This window comes from Ictidomys tridecemlineatus, chromosome 1 (genome assembly GCF_052094955.1).
Source record: "Ictidomys tridecemlineatus isolate mIctTri1 chromosome 1, mIctTri1.hap1, whole genome shotgun sequence".
Classification (NCBI taxonomy): domain Eukaryota; kingdom Metazoa; phylum Chordata; class Mammalia; order Rodentia; family Sciuridae; genus Ictidomys; species Ictidomys tridecemlineatus.
In genome coordinates this window covers 134,188,936-134,211,980 of record NC_135477.1, presented here as the reverse complement: position 1 = coordinate 134,211,980, position 23,045 = coordinate 134,188,936, and the positions used below count along the sequence as shown (strand labels likewise).

The following is a 23,045-nucleotide window of genomic DNA, read 5'->3' as shown; positions in this document are numbered from 1 at the left end:
GCGTCAGACCCTCTGAGCTGAGATGGATGAAAGGGTGACACGAAGCCCTTAGAAAAAGTCTATTTCGGCCTGTGACAGAATTGGCTCATGGTTAGGAAAGGCACTGTGTGGGGTTTAAAAAAAAATCAGACAAAGGGGTCTTAGACTCAGTGCACCGCTGCTAGGACAGGCTTTTTTGTCACATCTACCTGTCAAGCTACAAATTCAATAGAGCAATGAGAATGCTAATTGATATGCAAAACAGGTCTAGGGTTCCTAGAAATGTCTAATGATCCACCAATTCATTAGGAATGCAGAATTAAGACATGCACTCAATGAAAGGGGAGGGATAACACCAACCTTTTTGCTTTACTTTTTTTTTTTTTTCTTTTTTAAACCTACTTTGGGGAAACTTAACAGGTTTTACGATTAAAAAAAAAAGAGAGTATTGCAATCAGTAGGGTTTGTCTTTCACACACTGGATATTTATTATTAGAAAATAGCTTCTATGAGCTGTCAGTACCAAACAGGTTGAAAGGAGGTGCTTCTCACCATATTTTTTTTTTCTTCTTAATGATATTTAAATAAACAGCTCACTGTGTGGAGAGTTGCCACGCCTTTTTTCCCTTTAAAAACTGAATAATTAAATGAGATTTAGTATAAAACATCCTTTAAACATATGACCTGTTCTGTAGTCATTATGGTGCCTCTTTGAGTAAGAGACACGAAAGAGATGAAAAAGACCACTCAAGCTATCAAATTACCCCCAAAGAGTCCACAGTAGAAACCGGGAAGCAAGCTAGCCCAAATGAAACCCATCCAAACCAAGAAACCAGTTTTTACATTGGCTTTTCGATTTTGATTATCATCTAAGTTTAATATATATTTTAATATATATTTTGAAATAGTAATAAAAAAGGAAGAGTTGAATTGCATCCTTAGCAGGACAACCTTCCTCACATGTTAAAGAGGTGTTCAGAAAATTCCATAGAGTATCTGCTAAATAAACATGTTTGGCAGCTTAGCAAATATCATATGATTGCAGCATCCACGATTTGAAGAAAAACAGCATTTGCCTTCTTCTGGCAGAGTTCATTGCTCGGGCGATGTGCTAACACAGCTCTGGATGTTCTTAGACCCACAAGGTTAAGGAAGGGCTTGGAGGTGGCTCAGTGCATGGCCCCAGTGCAGAAACTTCCAAACCCAAAACAACGAATCAACCAACCAACACAAACATCAAACAATTGTCTCCTTTGAGTTCCTCTTGACCGAGTGGAGGCCCAGCAAGGACTGCTGGTTAGAAGGTACGTTGACAGATTTTGGGATGAGGAGAATCACCCTCTGATTGGTCCGACGCCATTCGTTGTACAATCGACAGTGGTACCTAAATGACACCTGGGGATGGGAGAGGAAAAATAAGAGAAGGTATACAGGTAGGCAGAAGTTGATAATCAATCTAAGAAATAATATTGCCACATAAAGCCGCTTCAGAGACTTGCAGCCTTGCAGTGGGGCAAGAACTCTGGGCACAACAACTCTAGCAAGTAGTTGAGTGCTGGGATATTACTGACCATCAACCAAAGTGTTCCATGTATGAACATGACAGGGCTTACATGATGGCTTCCCTTTTCTCACCACATAGCTAATCAGGATATGAACAGGAAAATGAAGTTCTTTCTGAGTTTGGATTTATTTCAGGGCCCCCCAGATCTTAGTTGTGAAAAAGGTTTGCTGGAGGCAGCAGGACAGACTAGGTACACCACCAGCCATTGTCCAGCTGTGTGACATGGTCAGTGTACCTATCTGCTCCACCAGCTTCCTCTGTTCAATGGGGAATACTAGGGATTAATATAGTTTCCTGCAGGTTAGACATGCACTACAAAGGATCCCATTTGCACTGTGATACAAAGGACATCCTCTGTACTGGGCTGTGGACAAACTGTAACAACTATACTTGGTGGCCCTGAACATGGCATGGAGCACTCTATGTGCTGTGCTTGTTTTTCTCTCCCTGTGCAGCAGGAGCAACTTGATAGAAGGCTCTGTGTTGCATGCCCAGCACCTATCATAGTGTCCGACATTAATATTGCTCAAGAGAGTTTGCTGAAAGTGAATGAATAAATGAATAAAGATCCTAATATTTCTGATTGCAACACAGCTTCAAACTAAAGCCTTTCTTACATTATACCTGATAGTGTAAGCAGTGAGTCCTATGGTCAATTGTGACATAACTATACCCCAAAGCACTTGCTTTTTATGTAAAACAGCTGGAATGACAAACTTTGACCTGTTTGTTTTGGAGAAGGCTGGCATAAACTGATGGCCTGCCCAGGAAATTCAAAGTCTATACTTTTGAAGAAGCATTTTAAAAATGGGAGTAGATTCCAGTTTGAGTGCATCCAGATATCTAGTATATGCTAGCAAGAAAGGTGTCCATGGATTCAGGGTGACCAGTCACTCAGGCCTGGACTGTGTAATTGTCTTGGGGTAGGTAGGTTGTGTAGACTCTCAGTATGGGTCCACGGGAGTCAGAAAGTGGGCTGTAAAATGTGAATATCAACATCTGAGATAAAGCACGTAACACACTTAGACAGCCTTGCATATGTGGTGGTGTTCTGGGCCTGAAAAAGACGATGACAATTTTGTGACTCTTCTTTAGGCACAGAGAAACTGAAAAGAGAGATTGAGCTGTTTCCTCTTAGGCCTTACTTTGAGTTGTGGTCATGGGCCAGCAACAGGTTGCATCTCCTGGGAGCTTATTAGATTATCCAGAATTTTGGGCCCCACCCAGACTAAAGGAATAAGAGAGCGCATTTTAACACGATCCCCTGGTGATTGGCATGTACATTCAAGTCTAAGAAGCGCTGCTTCAAGTATTATTGAGATTCAAGGATTTAGCAGGTTTCCCTGTTCCTTGGCCAAGATTAAAAAAAAAAAAAAAAAGGAGAAGAAGAAGAAAGAAAGGAGGAAAGAAAGAAAGAAAGGGGCTGGGGCTGTCACTCAGTTTTAGAGCGCTTGCCTAGCACACATGTAGCACTGGGTTCCATTCTCAGCACCACATAAAAATAAATAAATAAATAAAATAAAGGGATGTGTCCATCTACAACTAAAAATATTTAAAAAAGAAAAAGAAAGAAAGCCACTTGTATCGACAACCAAATGAGATCTTATTAAGCTATTTAATTGCTATTAACCACCACAGTCTGCAGGCAAATTCAATCACTGAAGAAAGCATCATATGAAGACTATTCCTTATCAGGGAAAATAAAGGAAGTTGAGGACAAGGCAGAGGAGACCACAGGTTTGCATTGCCCTGGGTTAATGGCTGTCCCTGTCTCTAGATGCTCCAAAACACTCCCTCCCTACAATGCAATATCATAGGGAAAAAGGAGGCTTAATGTAGAGAAATAAAGAAGTAGTAAAGAAAAAACAAACAACATAAAATTAAAAAAGACACTACAGGGCTGAGGTTGTAGCTCAGTGGTAGAGTGCTTGCTTAGCATGTGTGAGGCCTTGGGTTTGATTCTCAGCACCGCATATAAATAAATGACTAACATAAAGGTCCATCAACATCTAAAAAACGTTTTAAAAAAGACACTACAAATAAATGTTAGGAGCTTTAAAAGATAGTTTTGAATTTTCTGAATTTTTTTTTTTTTTTTTTTTTTTTTAGGAGAGAAGAGAAAGAAAAGGTATAGGGTTATCATTTTAAAAATGTTACTTCTTATAGGATGGATTTCCTCAAGTTTATTCATGTTTGTATCTAAAGAATAGTTACCAACTTCCTATCATGGGAGAGTCTGTTTACAATGAGTTGCAACTACTATGAATGGCAGAAGGGGTAGGAAATGTTAATATCCATCTTTCCCCATTAGAGAGGTGACTAAGGCTGTGGTGAAGTCACAGCCGACTTTGGGAAATCTAATTACATTTTTCGATTCTGCCCTTTCTCTCGGAAGTTATGGTATAACCTAAATAAATGGATGGGGCTGGGGTTTTGGTTATTTGCCTTCCCTGCCATGGGCCCAGCTTGCTTCTCTCTGACTATATTGTGGAAGAGAAGAAGACTGGTAGTAAATTTACCATGGAGAAATACTAGCAAACCTTCTCTGGCTACCTGTAGGAGATGTGTCGAAACCACAGTGAGGCTTGTTGGGACAGTGTTCTACTGGATGTTTCCCCCTTCACAATAGGAACTTAAAGGAGTTAAGGGACCAGCAGTCTGCCTTTGAGGAACCAGGCCATCCATTCATTTTGGTGCATGCTGGGTACTGTCGGCTTCAGTGGTGTGACAGAAACACTTGGGCCCCATGGTGCATTGACTTGCAACCCTATACTGGGGCCAACACCAGGTCCATCAGTGTCATCATGCTAGCATGGACTCGGTTCCCAGTAAGCTCTTTCTGTGTCTGTCCATGGACTTCAGGTCATTTGTTACAGGAACAGTAATGTTTCTGGGACACTCTACCCTGAGCTCACAGGGTAGAAATGGGTGAGGGCCAGGCCTCCTGGGTTCCAGGTAGGCTTCTGGAACACCAAGTTTGCATCAAGATGGTTCCTGATGGCCACATGACAAAGTCCAAAGGCACTTGGAGGCATGTGGCATGACCACTTGTCCCTCTTCACAGCACAGGGTGGCAAGGCCCTTCAAGGAATTGCTCCTCTGAGGAGCCTGGCTTGGACTGACACTGTGTTTGTTTATCTAAGACATTTTCAGAGCATATTCTCCTTAAGCTTGACAGCTTGTTTACAATGGGTTTCTGCCGGAGGGCAGTTTCCAAGTGCTGTCAGCTTCTGAATTACGGCTCTTGCCAGGGCTGCTCAGTACAGCATTTATCTGGGAAGGAATTATTCTATATTCAGTAACCTATTGCTGAGCTGACTCCACAGCATGTTTTTCACACCAGTCAAAGGGGAGATGCCTTTCTTTCCTCCTGCTACTTTGCATTTTATAGAGGGCTGGGGAAAGGTAGGAGTGGGGGGGGTGGGGAGGGAAGTCACAGGGTGACAACCTGAGCCAGCACTGTGCTAGGTGCTTGGATATATGTTCTCAGGTGTTATCCCACTTAATCTTCATAATAACCACTGACCCAGGGGTTATCAATTATTTCTTCCATTTTTTTTTGTATAAGAGGAAGGATGAGAGGTTAAATATTCTATTTGAGTTACTAAGATATTAGGATGCTAAATCTTAGATTTAAACATGGGGCCTCTGGATTCTAAATGCATGCCCTTTTTACTATGCAGCACCATCTCTCAGACACATTTCTGAAATGAAGTATGTTCTTCTAAGGCAGCCTAGTCTAAGTACCTTTTCCACCCAAACCTTCCTTTCACCTGAGATAGGAGATGAAATAGGTTCACATCCATTGTTCCCTGCCTTCCCACTTTTCCTTCTTGTTAGGAAAGTGTGTGGTTTTACAAAGCAAGTTTTCAAAAAGACCTTAAATTGGTTTTGAAAGCCCAGCATGGAGGTCTCACCTCCATCCATCCTTCATCACAGGAAATCTTCTAAGAAAAATTACAGAGCAGAAAAAGTCTAAATATGGCAAAAACTTACACATAATTATTATTTCCCAAAGTATTTTCCTATGTATTCTTCCATTTCAATCTTATAACATGAGGGGAAGTTGGCCATACGGTCATTACTGCCACCCCCACTTTATAGAAGGGGCCCCTGAAATTCAGAGAGGTAAAATGACTTTCCTAAGGTGGTGTAGTCAATGGAAAGATAGATGTAGTTAGACTATTTAATTTCTTATTTCTAACCATTCTTTCATCACAATAGAAGCTTCTGGATCAGCTTCATTGCTTGATTCACAATGAAGTAGGACACTTCGGAAGCATGGACTTTTAAGGGAGGTAATAACAATGTCATTTGGGATTTCATTAACCTGGAAACAGGATATCTAAGTTAACTGGAAGACTCAGATAAGTTCTTTGCATTAGAAAACTCCCAGCTTACCAAGGCTCAAGTCATGTCCCTCTTCCTGAGACTAAAATGTGTCCTCTTACTGTCTGAACACTCTCCTGGGAGGGGCCAGACAAGGCTGGCAGAACCACATGATGAGTAAGAGGGAAATGAGCAGGGTCCTTGGAGTAGCAGCTGATGGAGACACAGGGAGGGAGGAAGTGTGAGCCTGAGAAGCAGCTTCCACATGCTGACACCGTGCTATGGGATATGGCAAAATACACTTTAGACAGGAAACACCGATTGAATAACAATGGAACGTGCTCAGATTAGAAATGAGCAGGCACAGGAGAGTAATGCCAGGAAGCAGGGCACCGGGTTTCTGAAAACATTCAAGAGGAAAGTGACGTCCTTCCCGCAGTTCCCACAGGGAAGCATTAAGAGAGAGCAAATGTTGTACTTTGTGGGTGCTGCCAACTGTGCCTGAGCCATCAACTTACTGCATAAAGTTAAAAGAATGAAAAAAAAAAGATGTTTAAAAATTCTTCCTCATATACAGCAGGAACACTTATTGGGAAATGGCTTTTCTTTGGTGGCAGCTTCTCAGCTAGATAAATTAGTGCTTTTATGGGCAGCAGAGTCAATATCCCAACACAGGGAATAATCATCAGGCAAAGTGCAGCTCCACGTCCAACAAAGACTTTAGGCTGTGTTGGGACATAAGAAGAAAATAACCAGCAGGGAGGATTCATGATCTGTGCAGGCGGCGGCAGCAACAGTGGCCAAGTGCATCATTCACAATATACTACAATCCCAGCAAAAGTGAGAAACATAAACAAGAGAAGGAAAGTGCCATTTTTCATAACAGGAGGAGTCCGAGACTACTGGAGGAGAGAAATGTCCTAGGTGTGTGTCTTTGATTGATGGATGCTCAGAAGTTGGGCTTTTTCTTTATTTGTTCTGTTCTTCCTTGTGGTGCAAACCCACGCACACATGCATATACACTCACATGCAGAAATACATCAAATCACACACTTTGTTCAGCATTTGAAGGTCTGTGCTCTACTGGGCAGGTGAGATATGCTACAGCTGGGAGTCTGGCAGCTCCAGCTGGCCTGAACCTCCAGTCATGGGCCATACTTACTAGTGTCCAAAAGAGGTAAATAGTGAAGAGTGCGACAGTGAGTGCAATCAGTCCGACGGCCTCGAGCCGACTACTAAAGTGCAGGTGGTCCACGGCGCCCCGCAGGCATAGCCAGCCCGAGATGGTGGCCAGCGGGGTAATAAACAAGAAGCACACCATGTCTCCAAACAGGGTCCGCTTCTCATGCTGGGGGCCAGGGTTTCTGAGCCACTGCCAGAAAAAGGGAGACAGAGAAAAGCAAGGGAGAAGGTTAATGCCAGTGTAGAGTGGGGACACACTGTTCTGAATTGTTTTTGCCCTCAGAATCTGGGAAAAGGCACTTCTGACCTGTTCTGAGATAAGAAGGAAGCATTAAGAGCTCATTGTCATGCCTCTTCCCCTTGAATAATAATTATTATGGTAATAATAACAATGATAGTTTACAATGTCCTTGTTGTAACTGACTTGCTTTTTGTGAAAGAAATTCAAAGGCTACTATTCTGAATCATAGTGATCCCCTGTGGAAGGCAAGGTGGAGAGGGTGTATTCTCTGAAGGTGCTGTGGTTTGGATGAGGTCCCCAAAGGATTAGATATAAATGTTTGGTCCCCGGGTGGAGGGTTGGAGAGGTGCTGTGAACCTTCAGGAGGTGAGGCCTAGTGGGAGGTGGTTAGGTCATTGAGGTTTGCCCTTGAAGGGGACTGTGGGACTCCAGTCTGATTTTTGTCTGCTTCCTGGCTCAAGATGTGATCACTTAGGTGGGCACAGTGGCACATGCCTGTAATCCCAATGGCTCAGGAGGTGGAGGTAGGAGGAATGTGAGATCAAAGCCAGCCTCAGCAATAGTGAGTGAGGTGCTAAGCAACTCAGTGAGACCCTGTCTCTAAATAAAATACGAAAAAGGGCTGAGGATGTGGCTAAATGGCCAGGTACCCCTGAGTTCAGTGCCTAGTACCAAAAAACAAAACAAAACAAAACAAAAAACAATGTGGCCATTCATTCTGATGCATGCTCCTGCCATGACATGCCACCCTCATCGGAAAACCAAACTGATGGACAGGATCTTGGACTTGAACCTCTAGAATCATTATCCAAAATAAATTGTTTTTCTTTGTAAGTTAATTGCTTCAGGTATTTCATTGTAGTAATATAAAGCTGACTAATACAGAAGGTGAGGGAGGCTGGCAGCCTCAGATGAAGGTTAAGAAATTTGGTCATGGGGCCAAAGCCTTGACCCTGGGACTATGTGCAGAGAAAGGTTAACTCAGCAGGCCTGGGGTGTTCAAACTCTGCAAAACCCCAAGAAAGGCTTGGTTCTAGAATGGCTCCTAAGAAAAGAACACTGAGTCTTTGTAATTTTTGCCCAATGAGAGCTTGAGGCCTTGAGCCACACAATACCAGTTTGATCAGAAAGTTCTACTAATAATGTGATTTAAGTTGAATGGCTGTTTTTGTCTTAGGGGTCAAGAATCTCAGCACCTGTGGTCCGTATGGGTATTATGTGCCTATGGGACTAACCCAATAAAAAACCTGGAAACCAGGGCTCAGGTGAGCTTCTTTACCTGTACTATTACAAATTGTTGCTAGAAAAATTAAGTATTTCCATATGATTCCACTAGGAAATGACAAATGGAAATTTGTGCTGGTTTCTCTCAGACTTTGCTCCAGGCACTTTCTTCTTCCTTTGCTGCTTTTAATCTGTGTCCTTTTGTTTTAATAAACAATAACCATGAGTATAACAGCTCTTCTAAATCTTATGAGTTCTAGAGAATCTTGAGCCTAAGGGTGGTCTTGGGGACCCTCACACAGAATGAGACTCACCTGACTCCATGAACTCAGTAATGCCTCTTTCTTGGCTTCTAGGACCCTGAGCCTCCTCAGTTAGGAACCCCTCTGACATCCTGATAGTGCTACCATCTTGAATGAACCAACCCCAAAGAGGATGAGGAAAACTGCATGACTGTTGAAAGACCAGAGATGAGAATTTCTGTAGGAAGGGAAACAGAGTTGTTGTCTTCCTACTTGGTAACTGCTGAATAACTGCTGAAATGCTTCCCTTGGTCCATTTCTACAATGGATTACAATGTCATCCAAAGCTTACATACTATTGTCAGCACAAACTAATAAGAGCCTTGTGACTTTTCCTTAGATTAGTGTTAACATACAACCTCAGATAACTGGTATCACTATTGTATTGTCCATGTAGTAATGGCAGAGCCCCAAAAGTCCTGAGAAGATATGAGATCAAACAGATGATGGAGTGGGGTGGGACCAACTGGTGGACTCTGTCTTCCATCTTGTCTCCACCAACAAACAGGTCCCAGCTTTGTCTGTCTGCTGACACATTGTTGGTGCCCAATGGGAGCATGACAGGCTGCTAGAGGAGACACACCAAATAGGCAGGGCAGCAACTCCTGCAAAACCATTGGTGGGAGGGAAAGGACAATGATGGGCATGCGAGTGGACCAACTGGAAAGGAAAGGGATCATGATTCTCAAGGACATAAAGAGGAAACAGAAGAGCTGCAAAGAGGGCAAACAAGTTGAGGAAGGGTTGATGGAAGCCTCATGAAACGAGCAGAAGAGAGGAGGTAAAATGCTCAGAAGCAAGTTGGCTGGGCAGGATCCTTCCCCAGATGTTTGGATCCCCAACATACCAACTTCCAGGGATAACCTATCAAAGATGGGCCAAAGAAGTCAATTTCAGCTCAAAACTGGACATGAATAAATATTAAGACACAGATAAGCAGCTGTTGACATGTTTGTGAATATAAATACAGCATTGTAAGTATTTAATATAAATACAAAAATTACCAAGTACAAATATATTGACCTTGCCCTGTGTTGTCACACTGCCTCAGAGATTTCAGCAGCTTCAAAGAAATTCAGAGAGCTGTTATTAATTAACATTTTCTTGACTAAATACAAGGAATAGCGCCATGAAGTGAAGAGCAGAAATAGGGCATTATTATCCCAATTTTACAGAGACTCAACAAGGTTAAATGATTGCTCCAGGTGATTCAGAGGCTGAACTGAGGAGAGGATCAGGATCTCTCTATTCTTATTCAGATGTGGTATTAGTGAAATATTTGAAAACTGAAATTGCAAGACATTAAAATTCTTAAAATGAAGGTGCCCAAATTGTAGCAATCCAGTTCCCTCAAAGTTTGAATTTTCCCTGGAGGCAGAAGGAAGTTCAGGCTACTCACCACTATGCCTCCATTTTATAGAACACAGTAGGTTCTTAATAAATATGCCACATATGTGCACAGACACACTAACCTTCTGGGCTACAGCTTCCGTTCTTTTTCTTTCTCCTTTTTTTTTTTTTTGGTGGTACTGGAGATTGAAACTAGGGGTGATTTACTACTGAGCCACATCCCTACTTTCCCCTTTCCCCTTTTTAAATTATGAGACAGGGTCTCACTAAATTGCCAAGGCTGGCCTTGAACTTGCCATCTCCTACCTTAGCCTCCTGAGTCACTTGGATCACAGGCGTGTGCCACTAAACCGGCCCTTCCTTTCTTTTGCTTGGGAATTTGGGACACATTTTATTAACACTAATGCAATACTTATCTGCATTACTTATCTTGACAGGGCCCAATGCAATGATTCAGTTATGGAAGGAGATAATTATGAATCACTATTTACTCTCATGTAAAATAAATGTGTAGAGGCTGAGGGTGTAGCTCAATGGTACAGTGCATGTTTAGTATATATGAGGTTCTGGGTTCGATATTCAGCAGACCCCCCAAAAATGTGCAAAAGACAAGCTAGAAATTACAATAGCTTGTTACAACTTTCTGATTGTTTTCTATTGGAGGCAGCTTACTCCTTTTGTTGTTTGTTGCTAGTCATGTTTAGGTATGGTGTTCTTAGATACTATTATATGAAATCTGTATTTTCTTCAGAAGCCTATATGTTACTTATTTCTCATACAAATGCAGGCCTGTGAACAATCAGAGGTAATAATTGATTTCTGCACTGTTAGTAGGATTGTAAATTAGTATAACTACTATGAAAATCATAGTGGTTGTACTAATCTAACTTCCTTAAAAGCCTAGGCACAGAACCACTATATGATCTAGACATACCACTCCTCAGCATTTATCCTAAAGAATTAAAGTCATCATACTATAGTCATCCATGCACACCCATGTTTGTAGCAACACAATTCACAATAGCCAAACTATGGGACCAGCCTGGGTGTCCATCAATGGATAAATGGATAAAGAAAATGTGATACACACACACACACACACACACACACACACACACACACACACACAATGGAATTTTATTTAGCCATAAAGAAGAATAAAATGATGTCTTTTGCAGGAAAATGGATGGAACTTTAAAATGTTATATTACGTGAAAAAAGCCAAACTCAGATAGTCAAGTGTTGTTTGTTTTCTCTCATATGTGGAAACTAGAGAGGAAAAAGGAAAAGAAAAGTGGGGTGAGACAGGGATCTCAAGAAAATCAAAAGGAGATCAGTAGAGTAGAGGAAAGGGACCAGGAGGAGAAAGGAAGGGAGGAAAAGGGAAAATACTGGGGAATGACATTGGTCAAATTATACTGTTATATCATGTGCATGTATGGATATATAGCAATGAATCTCATCACTATGCACCAATAAAAAATAAGGAAAAATAATCTCTTGTTAAGAAAAAACATTGTCCTGAGCCATGGTAAGGACTACTGACAAAGTACCTAAATACCTTGGATATAGGTATTGGATTTATTAAAGTAGAGTAAATTTGATTACAGTTTCAATTTCTAACAATATGAAATTATCTGAATAAATTATGAAATTTACTTAAACTAGAATACCATATAGTAATTTCAAGTGATAATGTGCATTTAATATTTATTGACAAGATATATTGCTGAGTAGAAAATAAGTTCTTCTGGACAGAATGTGTACTTTGATCCTATGTATGTAATGATATATTTACAGAGACATAGAAATTTATATTTACATAGATGTAGTATATTTACACAGACAACAACCAGGGAATACTTGGCAAAATAGTGGCTATTTTTGGTGGTGGTGAAGTTATGAGTATACTTTAACATTTTTGGTACGTATCTTCTTATTTTTCTCAAATGAACATGAATAATTTGTGTAAATATGTGTGTGTGTGTGTGTGTGTGTGTGTGTGTGTGTACCTTTAGTCTATGTAAATCCGTAATTTTATAAAATTTTCTTAGGCTGCTGTTCTGTTCTTTGTTAATTCTTTTACCAAACTACAATGAGGTCTAATTTCTGGGTACTTAATCTCAGGTACATTATCATACATTTTGTCCTAATTAGTACTAAAAAAATTGATTTCTTCAATTACTTTTCTATTACATTTCTGGTTATTATATGTCTTCTGCCTCTCTTATTGGTTATACTTAATTATTCAATGAGTATCATAGCTGTTCTGTAGTAGTCCCCATCTCCTAAGTTCTCAGTAAAGGGCAGGCACAGGTAGAAGGTTGGCTCATTTGTGTCCGACTTCCTGTTGGGCCCCACCTGTATAACAGTGGTGTCTAGTATAGCACCTGCTGAATGGATGACAACAGCCTGTTTCCTCAGCCCTTAGTATATGCCAAGAATTATCTTAATGCTATATGTAATAATTTATTTACTCCTCCTCCATAATCTTCAAAAGGGGTATTATTATTAGCATCATTTTATAGATAGGGAAAATAAGGCCCAGGGAAGTTAAATAATTTGTATAAGATTGGCCTTGGCTTTGGTCTAGATAGTTCAGCTCCAAAGACTGTGTTCTTAACCACTATAGTACATTATCATTTTTAGTAAAAAAAGGGATGGTGGGTGGGTGGAGGGAGAAGGGATGATCATGTTCTTCACTGTTCTTATCCCTAGGAGAATTTTGACTTACTGTGGTTCTCTTAGGATGATACCAATTATTTCATCCTGCCCCTTGTGCATAGCCATTGCAACTAAAATGCCACTCTTAAAGAGCCTTTAGTTTAACTTCAGTCCTCATCTTATACTTGGTAGTGTGCTGTATTCTAAAAGCCAAGGTCACGGATTAAGAATATAAATTTGTATGGCATCGTTCACCAGGCAGGCCCACCCATGTGGCCGCCAGCGCTCTGTGGGCAGCCTAGGCCATCCTTCCTGCCTCTTATTCTCTTGTTCATCAAAAACATGAAGCAGACAAAGATCATGCGTTGAAAGCTCTAGCAGTGAGCTGCCTATTTTTCTATAGAGGTTTCATTCCAATCACTAACTTGTTCCTAAACAAGGAGGTTGATCTATTCTTGGAAATAAGTTCAACAACCAACCAACCAAACCAAACAAAAGCCCCAATGTAATTAGCAGGGCCTGAACCAGTTGAGGGAATTAAAGCAGCATTCTACCACCAATGACACAGCATCATTCACTGGCTGTAAATGTGCATTCAAGGTAAGCAGGCACCAGCCAGAGACTGCTTTCAGGGTGGGTTGATTGTAGCTTCCATCTAATTACAGTGTCAATATGTTAAATCCCTTACTGGAGGGTCAGGTTGTGTGGGGTGGTAGTGGTGGTGGTGTGGTGCTACAGGACATTAGATTCTGCCTTCCAGACTCTGAGTCAATCAGTTTAAATCTCTAAGGTGGACAGGACATCATGCAGGTCAGTTTGCACTAGAACCAGATTATACTCTGGTGGCTAATAGCTCTCATCGATTATATCCTTCCCCATGAATCTCCTTAATGAGAAAGCATCATGAGAATGAAAGAAACTGATAGAAGGGAAACCATAACAAATTTATGGAGCTGGAATTAAAAAAAGAGAAGGTATGGCCTCACAGTGTTTACTCACTTGGGTTTATCTGCCTGAGTGTCTCTTGTTAACCAGACACTGGCAGAGTTATTAACAAGCACTTGCCTTTCTTGGGCTGGGTCTTATTCTGGAATCCCAACACATTCTGCACTAACTTGCATTGCTTGTCTGTGGTGCTGGGATATGAAGAGGGCAGTGTGATGATCAGGAGGAGGTGATAGGTTCTTACATGATTTGAAACAATGCTTTTCAGTTAACTGAAACAGAGCACAGAACAAAACCAAACTCCTCCCAGTGTTTAAATCCCTGAATTCCACAGTCTGTCAGTGAGCTTCCAGGACAGCTGGAGTCACACAGAAAGAGATTCTGACTCCAGGGGATCTCAGGAGATGCTTGCTCTAGATATCCATCAAACCGTGCTTGAAGCAATGCACCTCACATGAAAACTTACCAGAGGATCTGCTCATGCAATGGCCTTGCTCCAAAGCTCTAGATGTGCATATCCAACAGACCATTCAACATCCTCATTTAGATGACTAATAGACTACTCAAAATAAATCTGCCCAACACAGAGCTCTTGATGTAGCATGTAACTCACAACCCTTAATTTCCAAATCTACTCCATATCAGTGACAATGACAACTCCACCCTCCCATATGCCCAGGCATTCCTGTTTCTTTTCAGTCTTACCCCACACCTCAGTAAGTCCTGCTGGCACGACCTTCAACACACATCTGCAGTTCATGTACTTTTCTCCCACTGCTACCATTCCTGTCTAGGTCACCATCATCTCCTACTTGGAGGCAACAGGTTCTCTGCACCCATCCTGGTCTCCCTACAGTTCAATCCTAAACCAACAGTCAGAGTGAACTTGTAGAAATAGAAATCACATGATGTTCCTTCTTTGATCAAAATTCCCCAATGGTTAGAATGAAGTCCAAACTCTGGACTGACTCTGGACTGGCCTGACCTCATTCCTTCCCACCACTCTAACCATGCCTCCTACTAGCTTTCCCTTCTTTTTTTTTGGTACTGAGGATTGAACTTAGGGGTGCTTAACCACTGAGCCACATCCTCGGCCCTTTTTATATTTTATTTAGAGACAGGGTCTCACTGAGTTGCTAAATGCCTTGCTAAGTTGCTGAGGCTGGCTTTGAACTTACAATCCTCCTGCCTTAGCTTCCCAAGCTGCTGGTGGATTACAGATGTGTACTACCAAGCCTGGCTTCCTTCGTTTTTGTCTGGTACCTGTGGCTGTTGCCATATGGAGAACAGGCTTTGCCCATATTCTTGTACAGCTGGCTCCTCATCATTTAGGTCTCAGCTCAAATAGCCCCTTCTCCCTGAAAGTGCTCCTTACACTTGTGAACACCACTCAGCTGTATTTTCACCAGTGCACACACTATTCTTTGAGAGGATGCCATTCATTTGTCTGTTCACTTGTCTGCTTACTGTTATCACTTGAGAGAAAGCACCACAACAGCAGGGGCTTCATTCTTACTCAACTTTATTTATCTTGACCTAGGAACAATGCTGGAACACAGTAGATGCTTAATGAAAATGAATGAATAAACAACTGAGTTGCTAGCGGCCCTGGCCAGAAATGAACTTATAGTATTACTTAGATGAATTAAATTGATCGGAAAGGAGAGATTGCTGGTGTGTAAACACCAAGTTATCAAGTTCATTGCTTTTAGCTTTCTAGACTAGAGAAAGCATTCCACACATATATTTGTTTTCCAAGAGAAGAATCTATACATTGTTTTGTTGCTACTAGGTGAAAAGCCTGTAGTTTCTATTTTTTTTTTTTTTAAAGAGAGAGTGAGAGAGAGGGGGGCACAGAGAGAGAGAGAGAATTTTAACATTTATTTATTTTTTCTTAATTCTCGGCGGACACAACATCATTGTTGGTATGTGGTGCTGCTGGGGATCGAACCTGGGCCGCACGCATGCTAGGCGAGCGCGCTACCGCTTGAGCCACATCCCCAGCCCCTAGTTTCTATTTTTTTTCTTGAATAAAAAGGACTGTGGCATACTATCTTTCCTTCCATAGGTCATGAAATTGCCTGAGAAATCTAGTAAATTTCTAAGAACCTTTGACTGTTTCAGTTACTATTTTTTTTCCCTAGAAGAAAATTACCCTGAAATATTTGAGGAAAATACCAAGTGTCCTTTTTAAAAATTATGCAACTCTGGTTTCACCAAAAACCATGTGTTCAGGGCTTATCATGTGCTAGTTTTACTGAATTTAAAAACCTCAGATAGTGTTATTATTCCCATTGGATCAGGATATTAAGGCCCAGGGAGGTTAACAATACTTTGTTCAAGGTTCCATGGTGGAAGAACCAGTATTTGAAATCCCCAGCCTAATCTCTTTCAGGGTTTCCTTCAGTTTCTTTTATACTACCTAAAATCTTAGTCTTAGATAAATTTGGCGAAGTTGCTTTGTGCAGGGAATAAACATGGGTTTGGAAGCAGGAGATGGGACACAGCTTCCAATTGCTGGTTCTCCCAAATGCTATGTGGCCTTTATCAAGTTCTTTTATCTCTGTAGGGGAGTTAAAAAAAAAAAAAAGAGAGAGAGAGAGAGAGAGAGAGAGAGAGAGACAGTTTCCTTGAAGTGAGGAAGGTACAGCTTTGAGGGAAGGACCCTTAGTCTCTAATTGTCATACTGATGCCACAGAGCTCTTGAGTTTCCCTTTCAGCTCAAAACATCAGTTCAAATACAGAGTACATGTATCATCCTTCAGATCAACCCTCTTCGAGCCTGAGGCTTGTGGACCTACTTGCTTACTTGACATCTCTCCATGTGCACAATACACAGCTCAGACTTTACAAGGTCCACGATGGAACACTGGATCCACCATCCACCAAACCTATTCCTCTCCTGGGTGGGGCCATACCTGCATGTGGCTACAGAAACACCTTGTGGCTCTTATAAACAAACTTAGTACCATCCTTATTTCTCCCTTTCCACATCCCTCTGCCCCAATATTTCAAGCAATCAGCAATTCCTATGATTCTTCCAGCATATCTTGAATATGTTCACATCTCTCCAATCCCACTCTTTTCCAAGAACCCCTCAACTTTCTTCTGAACCACATAATATTCTCCTTACTTTCTCACTCTTCCATTCCTGTTACCCTAAGGCCAGTTTCAATAAAGCTGCAAGATACACCATTTCTCTTGCTTACAGTTCCACATTTTCTACAAAGCCCTGGATGATTCGGTCTTAGGTATGTATTTGTACCCTGTAGTCCACAGAGCTCTAAGGGATCCATGGTAGGAGTCATAGCATTTGTAATTTTGGATGAGATAAGAAAAAAAAATCTCATTCTTATTACCCCTACTTCGAACTAAAATTTAGCATTCATAGGAGTTGGGGAAGGGAAGAATAAAAGTTCACTGTATGTATTAGCCTGGTGAGGTGGTGCACACCTGTAATCCCAGTGGCTTGGGAGGCTGAAGCAGGAAGGTTGCGAGTTCAAAGCCATCCTCAGCAACTTAGCAAGGCATTAAGCAACTCAAATAAAATACAAAATATTTTTGGAGATGTGGCTCAGTGTTTGAGTGCTCCTGAGTTCAATCCCTGGTGCCCCCCCGCCCCCCAAAAAAATAGTTCATTGGATTAGACAAAGGTAAATGAAGGGAAAGGAGAGGGGGATAGAAATAAGAAAGACAGTGAAATAAATCAGACATAACTTTCCTATGTTCATATATGAATACATGATCAATATAACTCTACATCATGTTAAACCAGAGGAATGGGATTCTAATTACAATAAGTTATATTCCATGTATGTATAATATGTCAAAATACATCTGCTACCATATATATTAAAAAGAACAAGTTAAAAAATGATCTAAGAAAAACAAAGAAAAAATTTAGCAATCTATTGAATTATGCAGAAAATCTCATTGGAGTTAGCAGTTCCTGTGACTCTGTCACTAATAATCACATATATTTTATATCACATTATTACTGTTACGGATATTTTGAAATCTTGCTACTTCAAAGTTGGGTATTATATTGGCCAAAATATGTTAATAATGAAGCACTTATATTTTATACTGAAACTTTGTCTTTTAAATATTTTGATATCTATTTTATTTTTTTTTAATTTTATTATTTTTTAAAAATATTTATTTTTTAGTTTTCATCGGACACAACATCTTTGTTTGTATGTGGTGCTGAGGATGGAACCCGGGCCCCATGCACGCCAGGCGAGCGCGCTACCGCTTGAGCCACATCCCCAGCCCCTTGATATCTATTTTAATGTAATTGATTTCCTTTTGTGTTCCTATGCATTTTATTTTATGCAATTAAAAATATGATTCTGAGAGGAGCTCCAGAGGCTTTGACAGACTGCCAAAGGGTCCATGACAGAAAAGTTTTAAGCACCTCAAATCCTGCTCCTTTGATCTCTCACACTCATCTGCAGTGTTTCTTCCTGTTTCAGAATACCAAAGAAGTTCCTGCCTCAGAGCCTTTGTGGAGGCTGCTCCCTCTGCTTGGAACTCTCACCATGACTGGTTCCTCCTCCTGGGTCATATTTCCACTTTCTATCACTTCTTCACAGGGGCCTTCACAAATCACCAGACATATAACCTCGCCCCAGTCATTCTTTACCACAACAACTTGCTTTAGTTCCTTTATAATTTTAACTACTGTCAGACATGATCTTGCTTGTTTATTTACTTATTCCTTTTTTGCCTTCCTCCTTAGCAGATAAACTCTATTCGAACATGACATTCATCTGGCCTGTCTATAGCTACATTCCCATTTCTAAAAATATTGAATTTATGCTTGATAAAAATTAGCTGAAGAAACAAATCCTTTCAAACCAGAGAATCACTTTGGGCAGATCTCAGATGAGTATAACTGAAAAACATACATATGTTTGTAAGATCATGCACCCATACTCTTCCCAGAAAATATACTAAAGTACTTTTTGCTACCTGCGCATACATTGCAGTTGCTCTGGCATTCACAGTTGTGATTTGGCTGAAACATAAGTCATATTCAAGAGCACCCTGGAGACTTGTGACACTCCCTGGAGAACTCAGGCCAATAAGCCAATTAATGGGCTATAATGTGTCAGATATACTGTATTTGTGACTGGAAACATTATAATATGGCTCTAGCATTATTTAAATAAGCACTACACACATCTACACAATGGTTTGAAATTTTTCAAAGATTAGATTAGCGGCACAGCAGGAGTAGATGGCAAAATAATTTCACATATTCACTTGCAGTTTCAGATATAAGCAAAATGGGAATCATCTCTATTTTAGATCATCACTGTGTAGAAGTGATCACAGCCAAATGGAGGTTGCTTATCTGAAATATGAGAATATAGTGCAGAATTATGTGGCATATGTGATCAACGTAATGCCGGAAATATAAGAAGAGGAGATAAACAGCCAAAAGAGGATGAACAAGAAAATACAAATTTCCATGAGAAAATTGATAAGAAAATGTACAGTGCCAAAATAGAAATTATTTACTTTAGGAATAGTGGATTCATACTGTGTAGTCTTTTATAATCACAAGTAAAAGCTCCCACTCCCCAATCCTGCTTTACCTTTACCCTTATTGGCCCCCTGACCATCCAAACTACACAATTACTGGTGTTCATTGTCCACTCTGTTGGCCTGTTGTTGGAGCTCAGGTTTCTGAAAATCTAATTACCTCCAGCAGAAGCATGGATTGTGGGGTTAAGGTACCAGGGCAGTGTACCAAGTGATAGCCCTATATGGAACACTGCACAAAAGATAAGAGTATAAGAAATGACACAAAAAGGATAACAAATTCTTATTTTGATAATTGGGGATGAATACAGGAATAGAGAGGCAGAAATAAAATTCAAAGCCAGGTCCTCAAAATGCAGGAACTGCATTAAAAATCTGTGTCCCTCAGGAATAGTGAGAATGTAAGAAAACTATCCAAGTAGAATGTGGTAGAAAAATTCAATGAAATACAATACATGTGTAAGCTAGAGGACAGATGAGGCTTTCCCTCCGCATACTCCCAAAGTTAGCAAGAATGAGAGGATGGGCTATAATTTCTGCTAGATGGAAAGGACCAAAAGAACAGGAAACTTTGAGTTTCATGACTTCTCTGGTTCACATTTTTCTGCCAAAAAGATACACAAATAGGGTCTTTGGACACTGAGCACATCCTAGCAATGAGTAGATTTGCACTCTCTCAAGGCTCCACTTAAGGCCATGACTTTAGTTCATGAGTGGTGGCACCTCTTTATTTTTGTTTGAAACTCTGTCCTCAAATTCAAAGGGAGCTTTTCCATCACACAAACAATTTGGAACATGCTATGTATTCTATACTCACATTATCTAAGCTTGATTTTCAAGATTTCAGACACATCTATCATTAGCTTCCTCAGATCTTGGTTAAAGAATCTCTTGGGGCTGGGGCTGGGGCTCAGTGGTAGTGCACCTGCCTGGTATGTGTGAGGCACTGGGTTCGATTCTCAGTACCACATATAAATAAATAAAAGTAAAGACCTATCATCAATTAAATTTTTTTTTTTTAAAAAAAGAAGAATCTCTTTCTTCTTGTCTAGCCATCCACTTTCACTGCTTCTCTGGAGTTCCTGGATATCTTTATTGGGTATGGTACCCAGAACAGCAGACGACTAGGGGAAGATAAATCCTTCTATTACAGGACAGGATAACACGATTTCCATCATATTTCTTATCTTGATTATGTTCTATGTGGCTCAATGGTTCAGTGCCCCTGAGTTTAACCCCCCGGTACCAAAAAAAAAAAAAAAAGTTCATTGGATTAGACAAAGGGGAATGAAGGGAAGGGAGGGTGGAGGATAGAAATAAGAAAGACAGTAAAATGAATCAGACATAAATTTCCTATGTTCATCTATTCCTGAGGTCACAGCCCTCATGATACAGTCACTTCTCAAAGCCCCCACCTCTGAACACTGCTGCACTGGGGACCTAGCCTTTAATATATGAGCTTTTGGGAGACACCTAAGATCCAAAGCTAACAACATTCTTAAGAGGTAAGGGGTAACAGCTCAAATAACATTAGTCATGACACAGGGAACTGGCACTTTCAGAGGGACATGCAAGAGACTGGCTGGATGAACTGCTGTCTGTGGGAAAGTTCTGTTCCAGCTGGGAGACACAGAGATATTTTGAGCTTGAGTGATTCTGAAACATATACCCTCCAGGTGTCTCCATGACAAAACCAAGCCAACCATGGAAGAACTTGAGTTAATAACTAGCCCAGTCTCTGTATATGTGCACAACTGAATCACCGAATCTTCCTTTAAGACTAGAAAATCACACCCTTTGTCATGGTGCACATAGAAGTATAATGTAGTCTTCTCATGGAAGAGGAAATTGGCAATGAAGTGATGATAGCTTCTTTTACTTTTCAAGCTTAAGATATATTAGAGCATAGAAAACACTTTTTAAAAAAGTCTCATGTCCCTTTATAGTTATGTAACTAGTTTTCTAGATCAGGGGTCCTTGATATAGAGTGTAGGGCTTCAGAAGACCTGACACCCCTCTACCCCTCTGAATCTGTATTTGACCACTGTATGTCTGCATTTCAAGAGGAGGGAGTTCAAACTTTTATCAGATTCTCAAGCATATCTGAGACCCCGGAAAGGGTTACAGTCACTGTTTTAGAGCATTTCTGAAATAGCTGAGGATATTCCTTGGTCCATCACAACTCTGAGGTTTGATGAATTTGAGAATATGGGCAATAGGATTTGATTGCCTTCTGTGAATCATTATTTTTCCTTAGACCCTGTTCACCACCCCACTTGAAGTAGAAAATCAGTCAGGAATAAAATGTAAGATTTAAAAAAATTTACTGTATAGTTTAGATGGTATAGGACAGTAGAATCAAATTAAAGTAATGGGCCTAAAGGAAGAAAAGGGTCTTTGTTGAATAGGAAGGGCAAAAGTTCAGATAATATTAAAAAAATCAATGTACAAATGGTTTTACATAAAGAGTAAGAAATGAACATGGTTTCATTACGTAAACTGTGATAGGGAGAAAGCCAAACCTCAAGAGGGGAAGAAACTATAGACATCCCTGTGCTAGTTTCCTCATTTCTAAAATGGAGATGTTTGTACCTATGAAAAGGAGAGCATTACTGAGCAGAGAACAGCAGCACAGGTGAAGGCCTCAGGAGGTAATAAATAAAGTAGGAGGTGTATGTTAAAGTAAATAGAAGGTATCATTATAAAAAGTATAATTGTATTAATGAAGGTTAGGATACATTTTCTATAAAACCTGAGACTGGAGCTTGCAAACTCTATGTTAAATGAAAGAAAGGAACTGCAAAGAACCACTTCTTTACAGGAAGTGTCCTGAAAAGGTAAATCCATAGAGATTGAAAGTAGATTAATGGTTGCCCAGGGATGGGGGTAGGGAAATGGAGAATAAAAGCTGAGGTGTGTGAGGTTTCTTTTCAGGCTGATGAAAATGTTCTAAAATTGATTCTGATATGGTTGTACAGCTCCGAATACACCAAATGCCACTGAGTTGTACACTTAAAATGGGGAGTTGTGTGATATGGTAATTATTATATCTTAATAAAGCTGTTAAAAAAAAATCTGACCCTGGAAGAGCCTTTGGTTAAAAAAACATATGAAGCATCTTGTCAATTTTCCTAGGGACCGCCCCCCCCTTCCATCTTGCACAAATTCCCTTATACAGGTATTTCCTTTTGCTTTGCCACATCTTCATCTAACAGGGTGATTTTTCAGATATGTACCAGGTGTGTCTTACAAGCAGCTGAAAATGCGTATATCCTGATAAATGAATGACTTCTGGGGTTCAAGTCATAGATTTTAAGCAGATGAGTCAGTGTTCAGAAAAATATTGGAGCCATGTATTACTTCCTTCTCTTATGACTTTACTCCCATCACTGCTGGCTGTGTAAAGTAAACAGCAAGCCTTTGCAACTAGGCGGATTGTGAGGAAGAGCTGCATTATTTTCTAAGATGGTGGCTATTTTCCCTTCATCTCCCAATTTCTGCTTTTACTGATTCTTCTAAGATTGAAGTCCTTAAATGTCTATAAATTCTATTTTACAACTTTCCTGCTGCTCCTACTTTCCCAGATTTCATATTAACTATATTAGCCATTTTTCCTCAAAGTCCTAAAAGATTTTGAACCTCACTACTTGTTCCAACTTTCTATTTCTAACAGCATTGCTGGAGGTGAAGCAATGACAAAATAACAAGTATAAAA

At 40.4% G+C, this 23,045-nt stretch overlaps 1 protein-coding gene across 4 annotated transcripts in view; it reads right to left on the bottom strand.

The window, feature by feature from the left end:
• Nucleotides 1-442: 442 nt before the first annotated feature.
• Nucleotides 443-23,045, bottom strand: part of Marchf3 (membrane associated ring-CH-type finger 3) — a 185,642-nt gene continuing 163,039 nt past the window's right edge. For 3 of the 4 annotated variants that reach the window (XM_078048127.1, XM_078048114.1, XM_005324138.5), the window contains 2 exons: nucleotides 7,035-7,244; nucleotides 443-1,374 (listed from right to left, as the gene is read on the bottom strand). In XM_078048127.1, the coding sequence (XP_077904253.1) occupies nucleotides 1,216-1,374; nucleotides 7,035-7,244 (369 nt within the window). In that variant the 3' untranslated portion in view covers nucleotides 443-1,215. The remainder of the gene's footprint in view (nucleotides 1,375-7,034; nucleotides 7,245-23,045) is intronic. The other variant, XM_078048136.1, reaches the window with a different exon arrangement.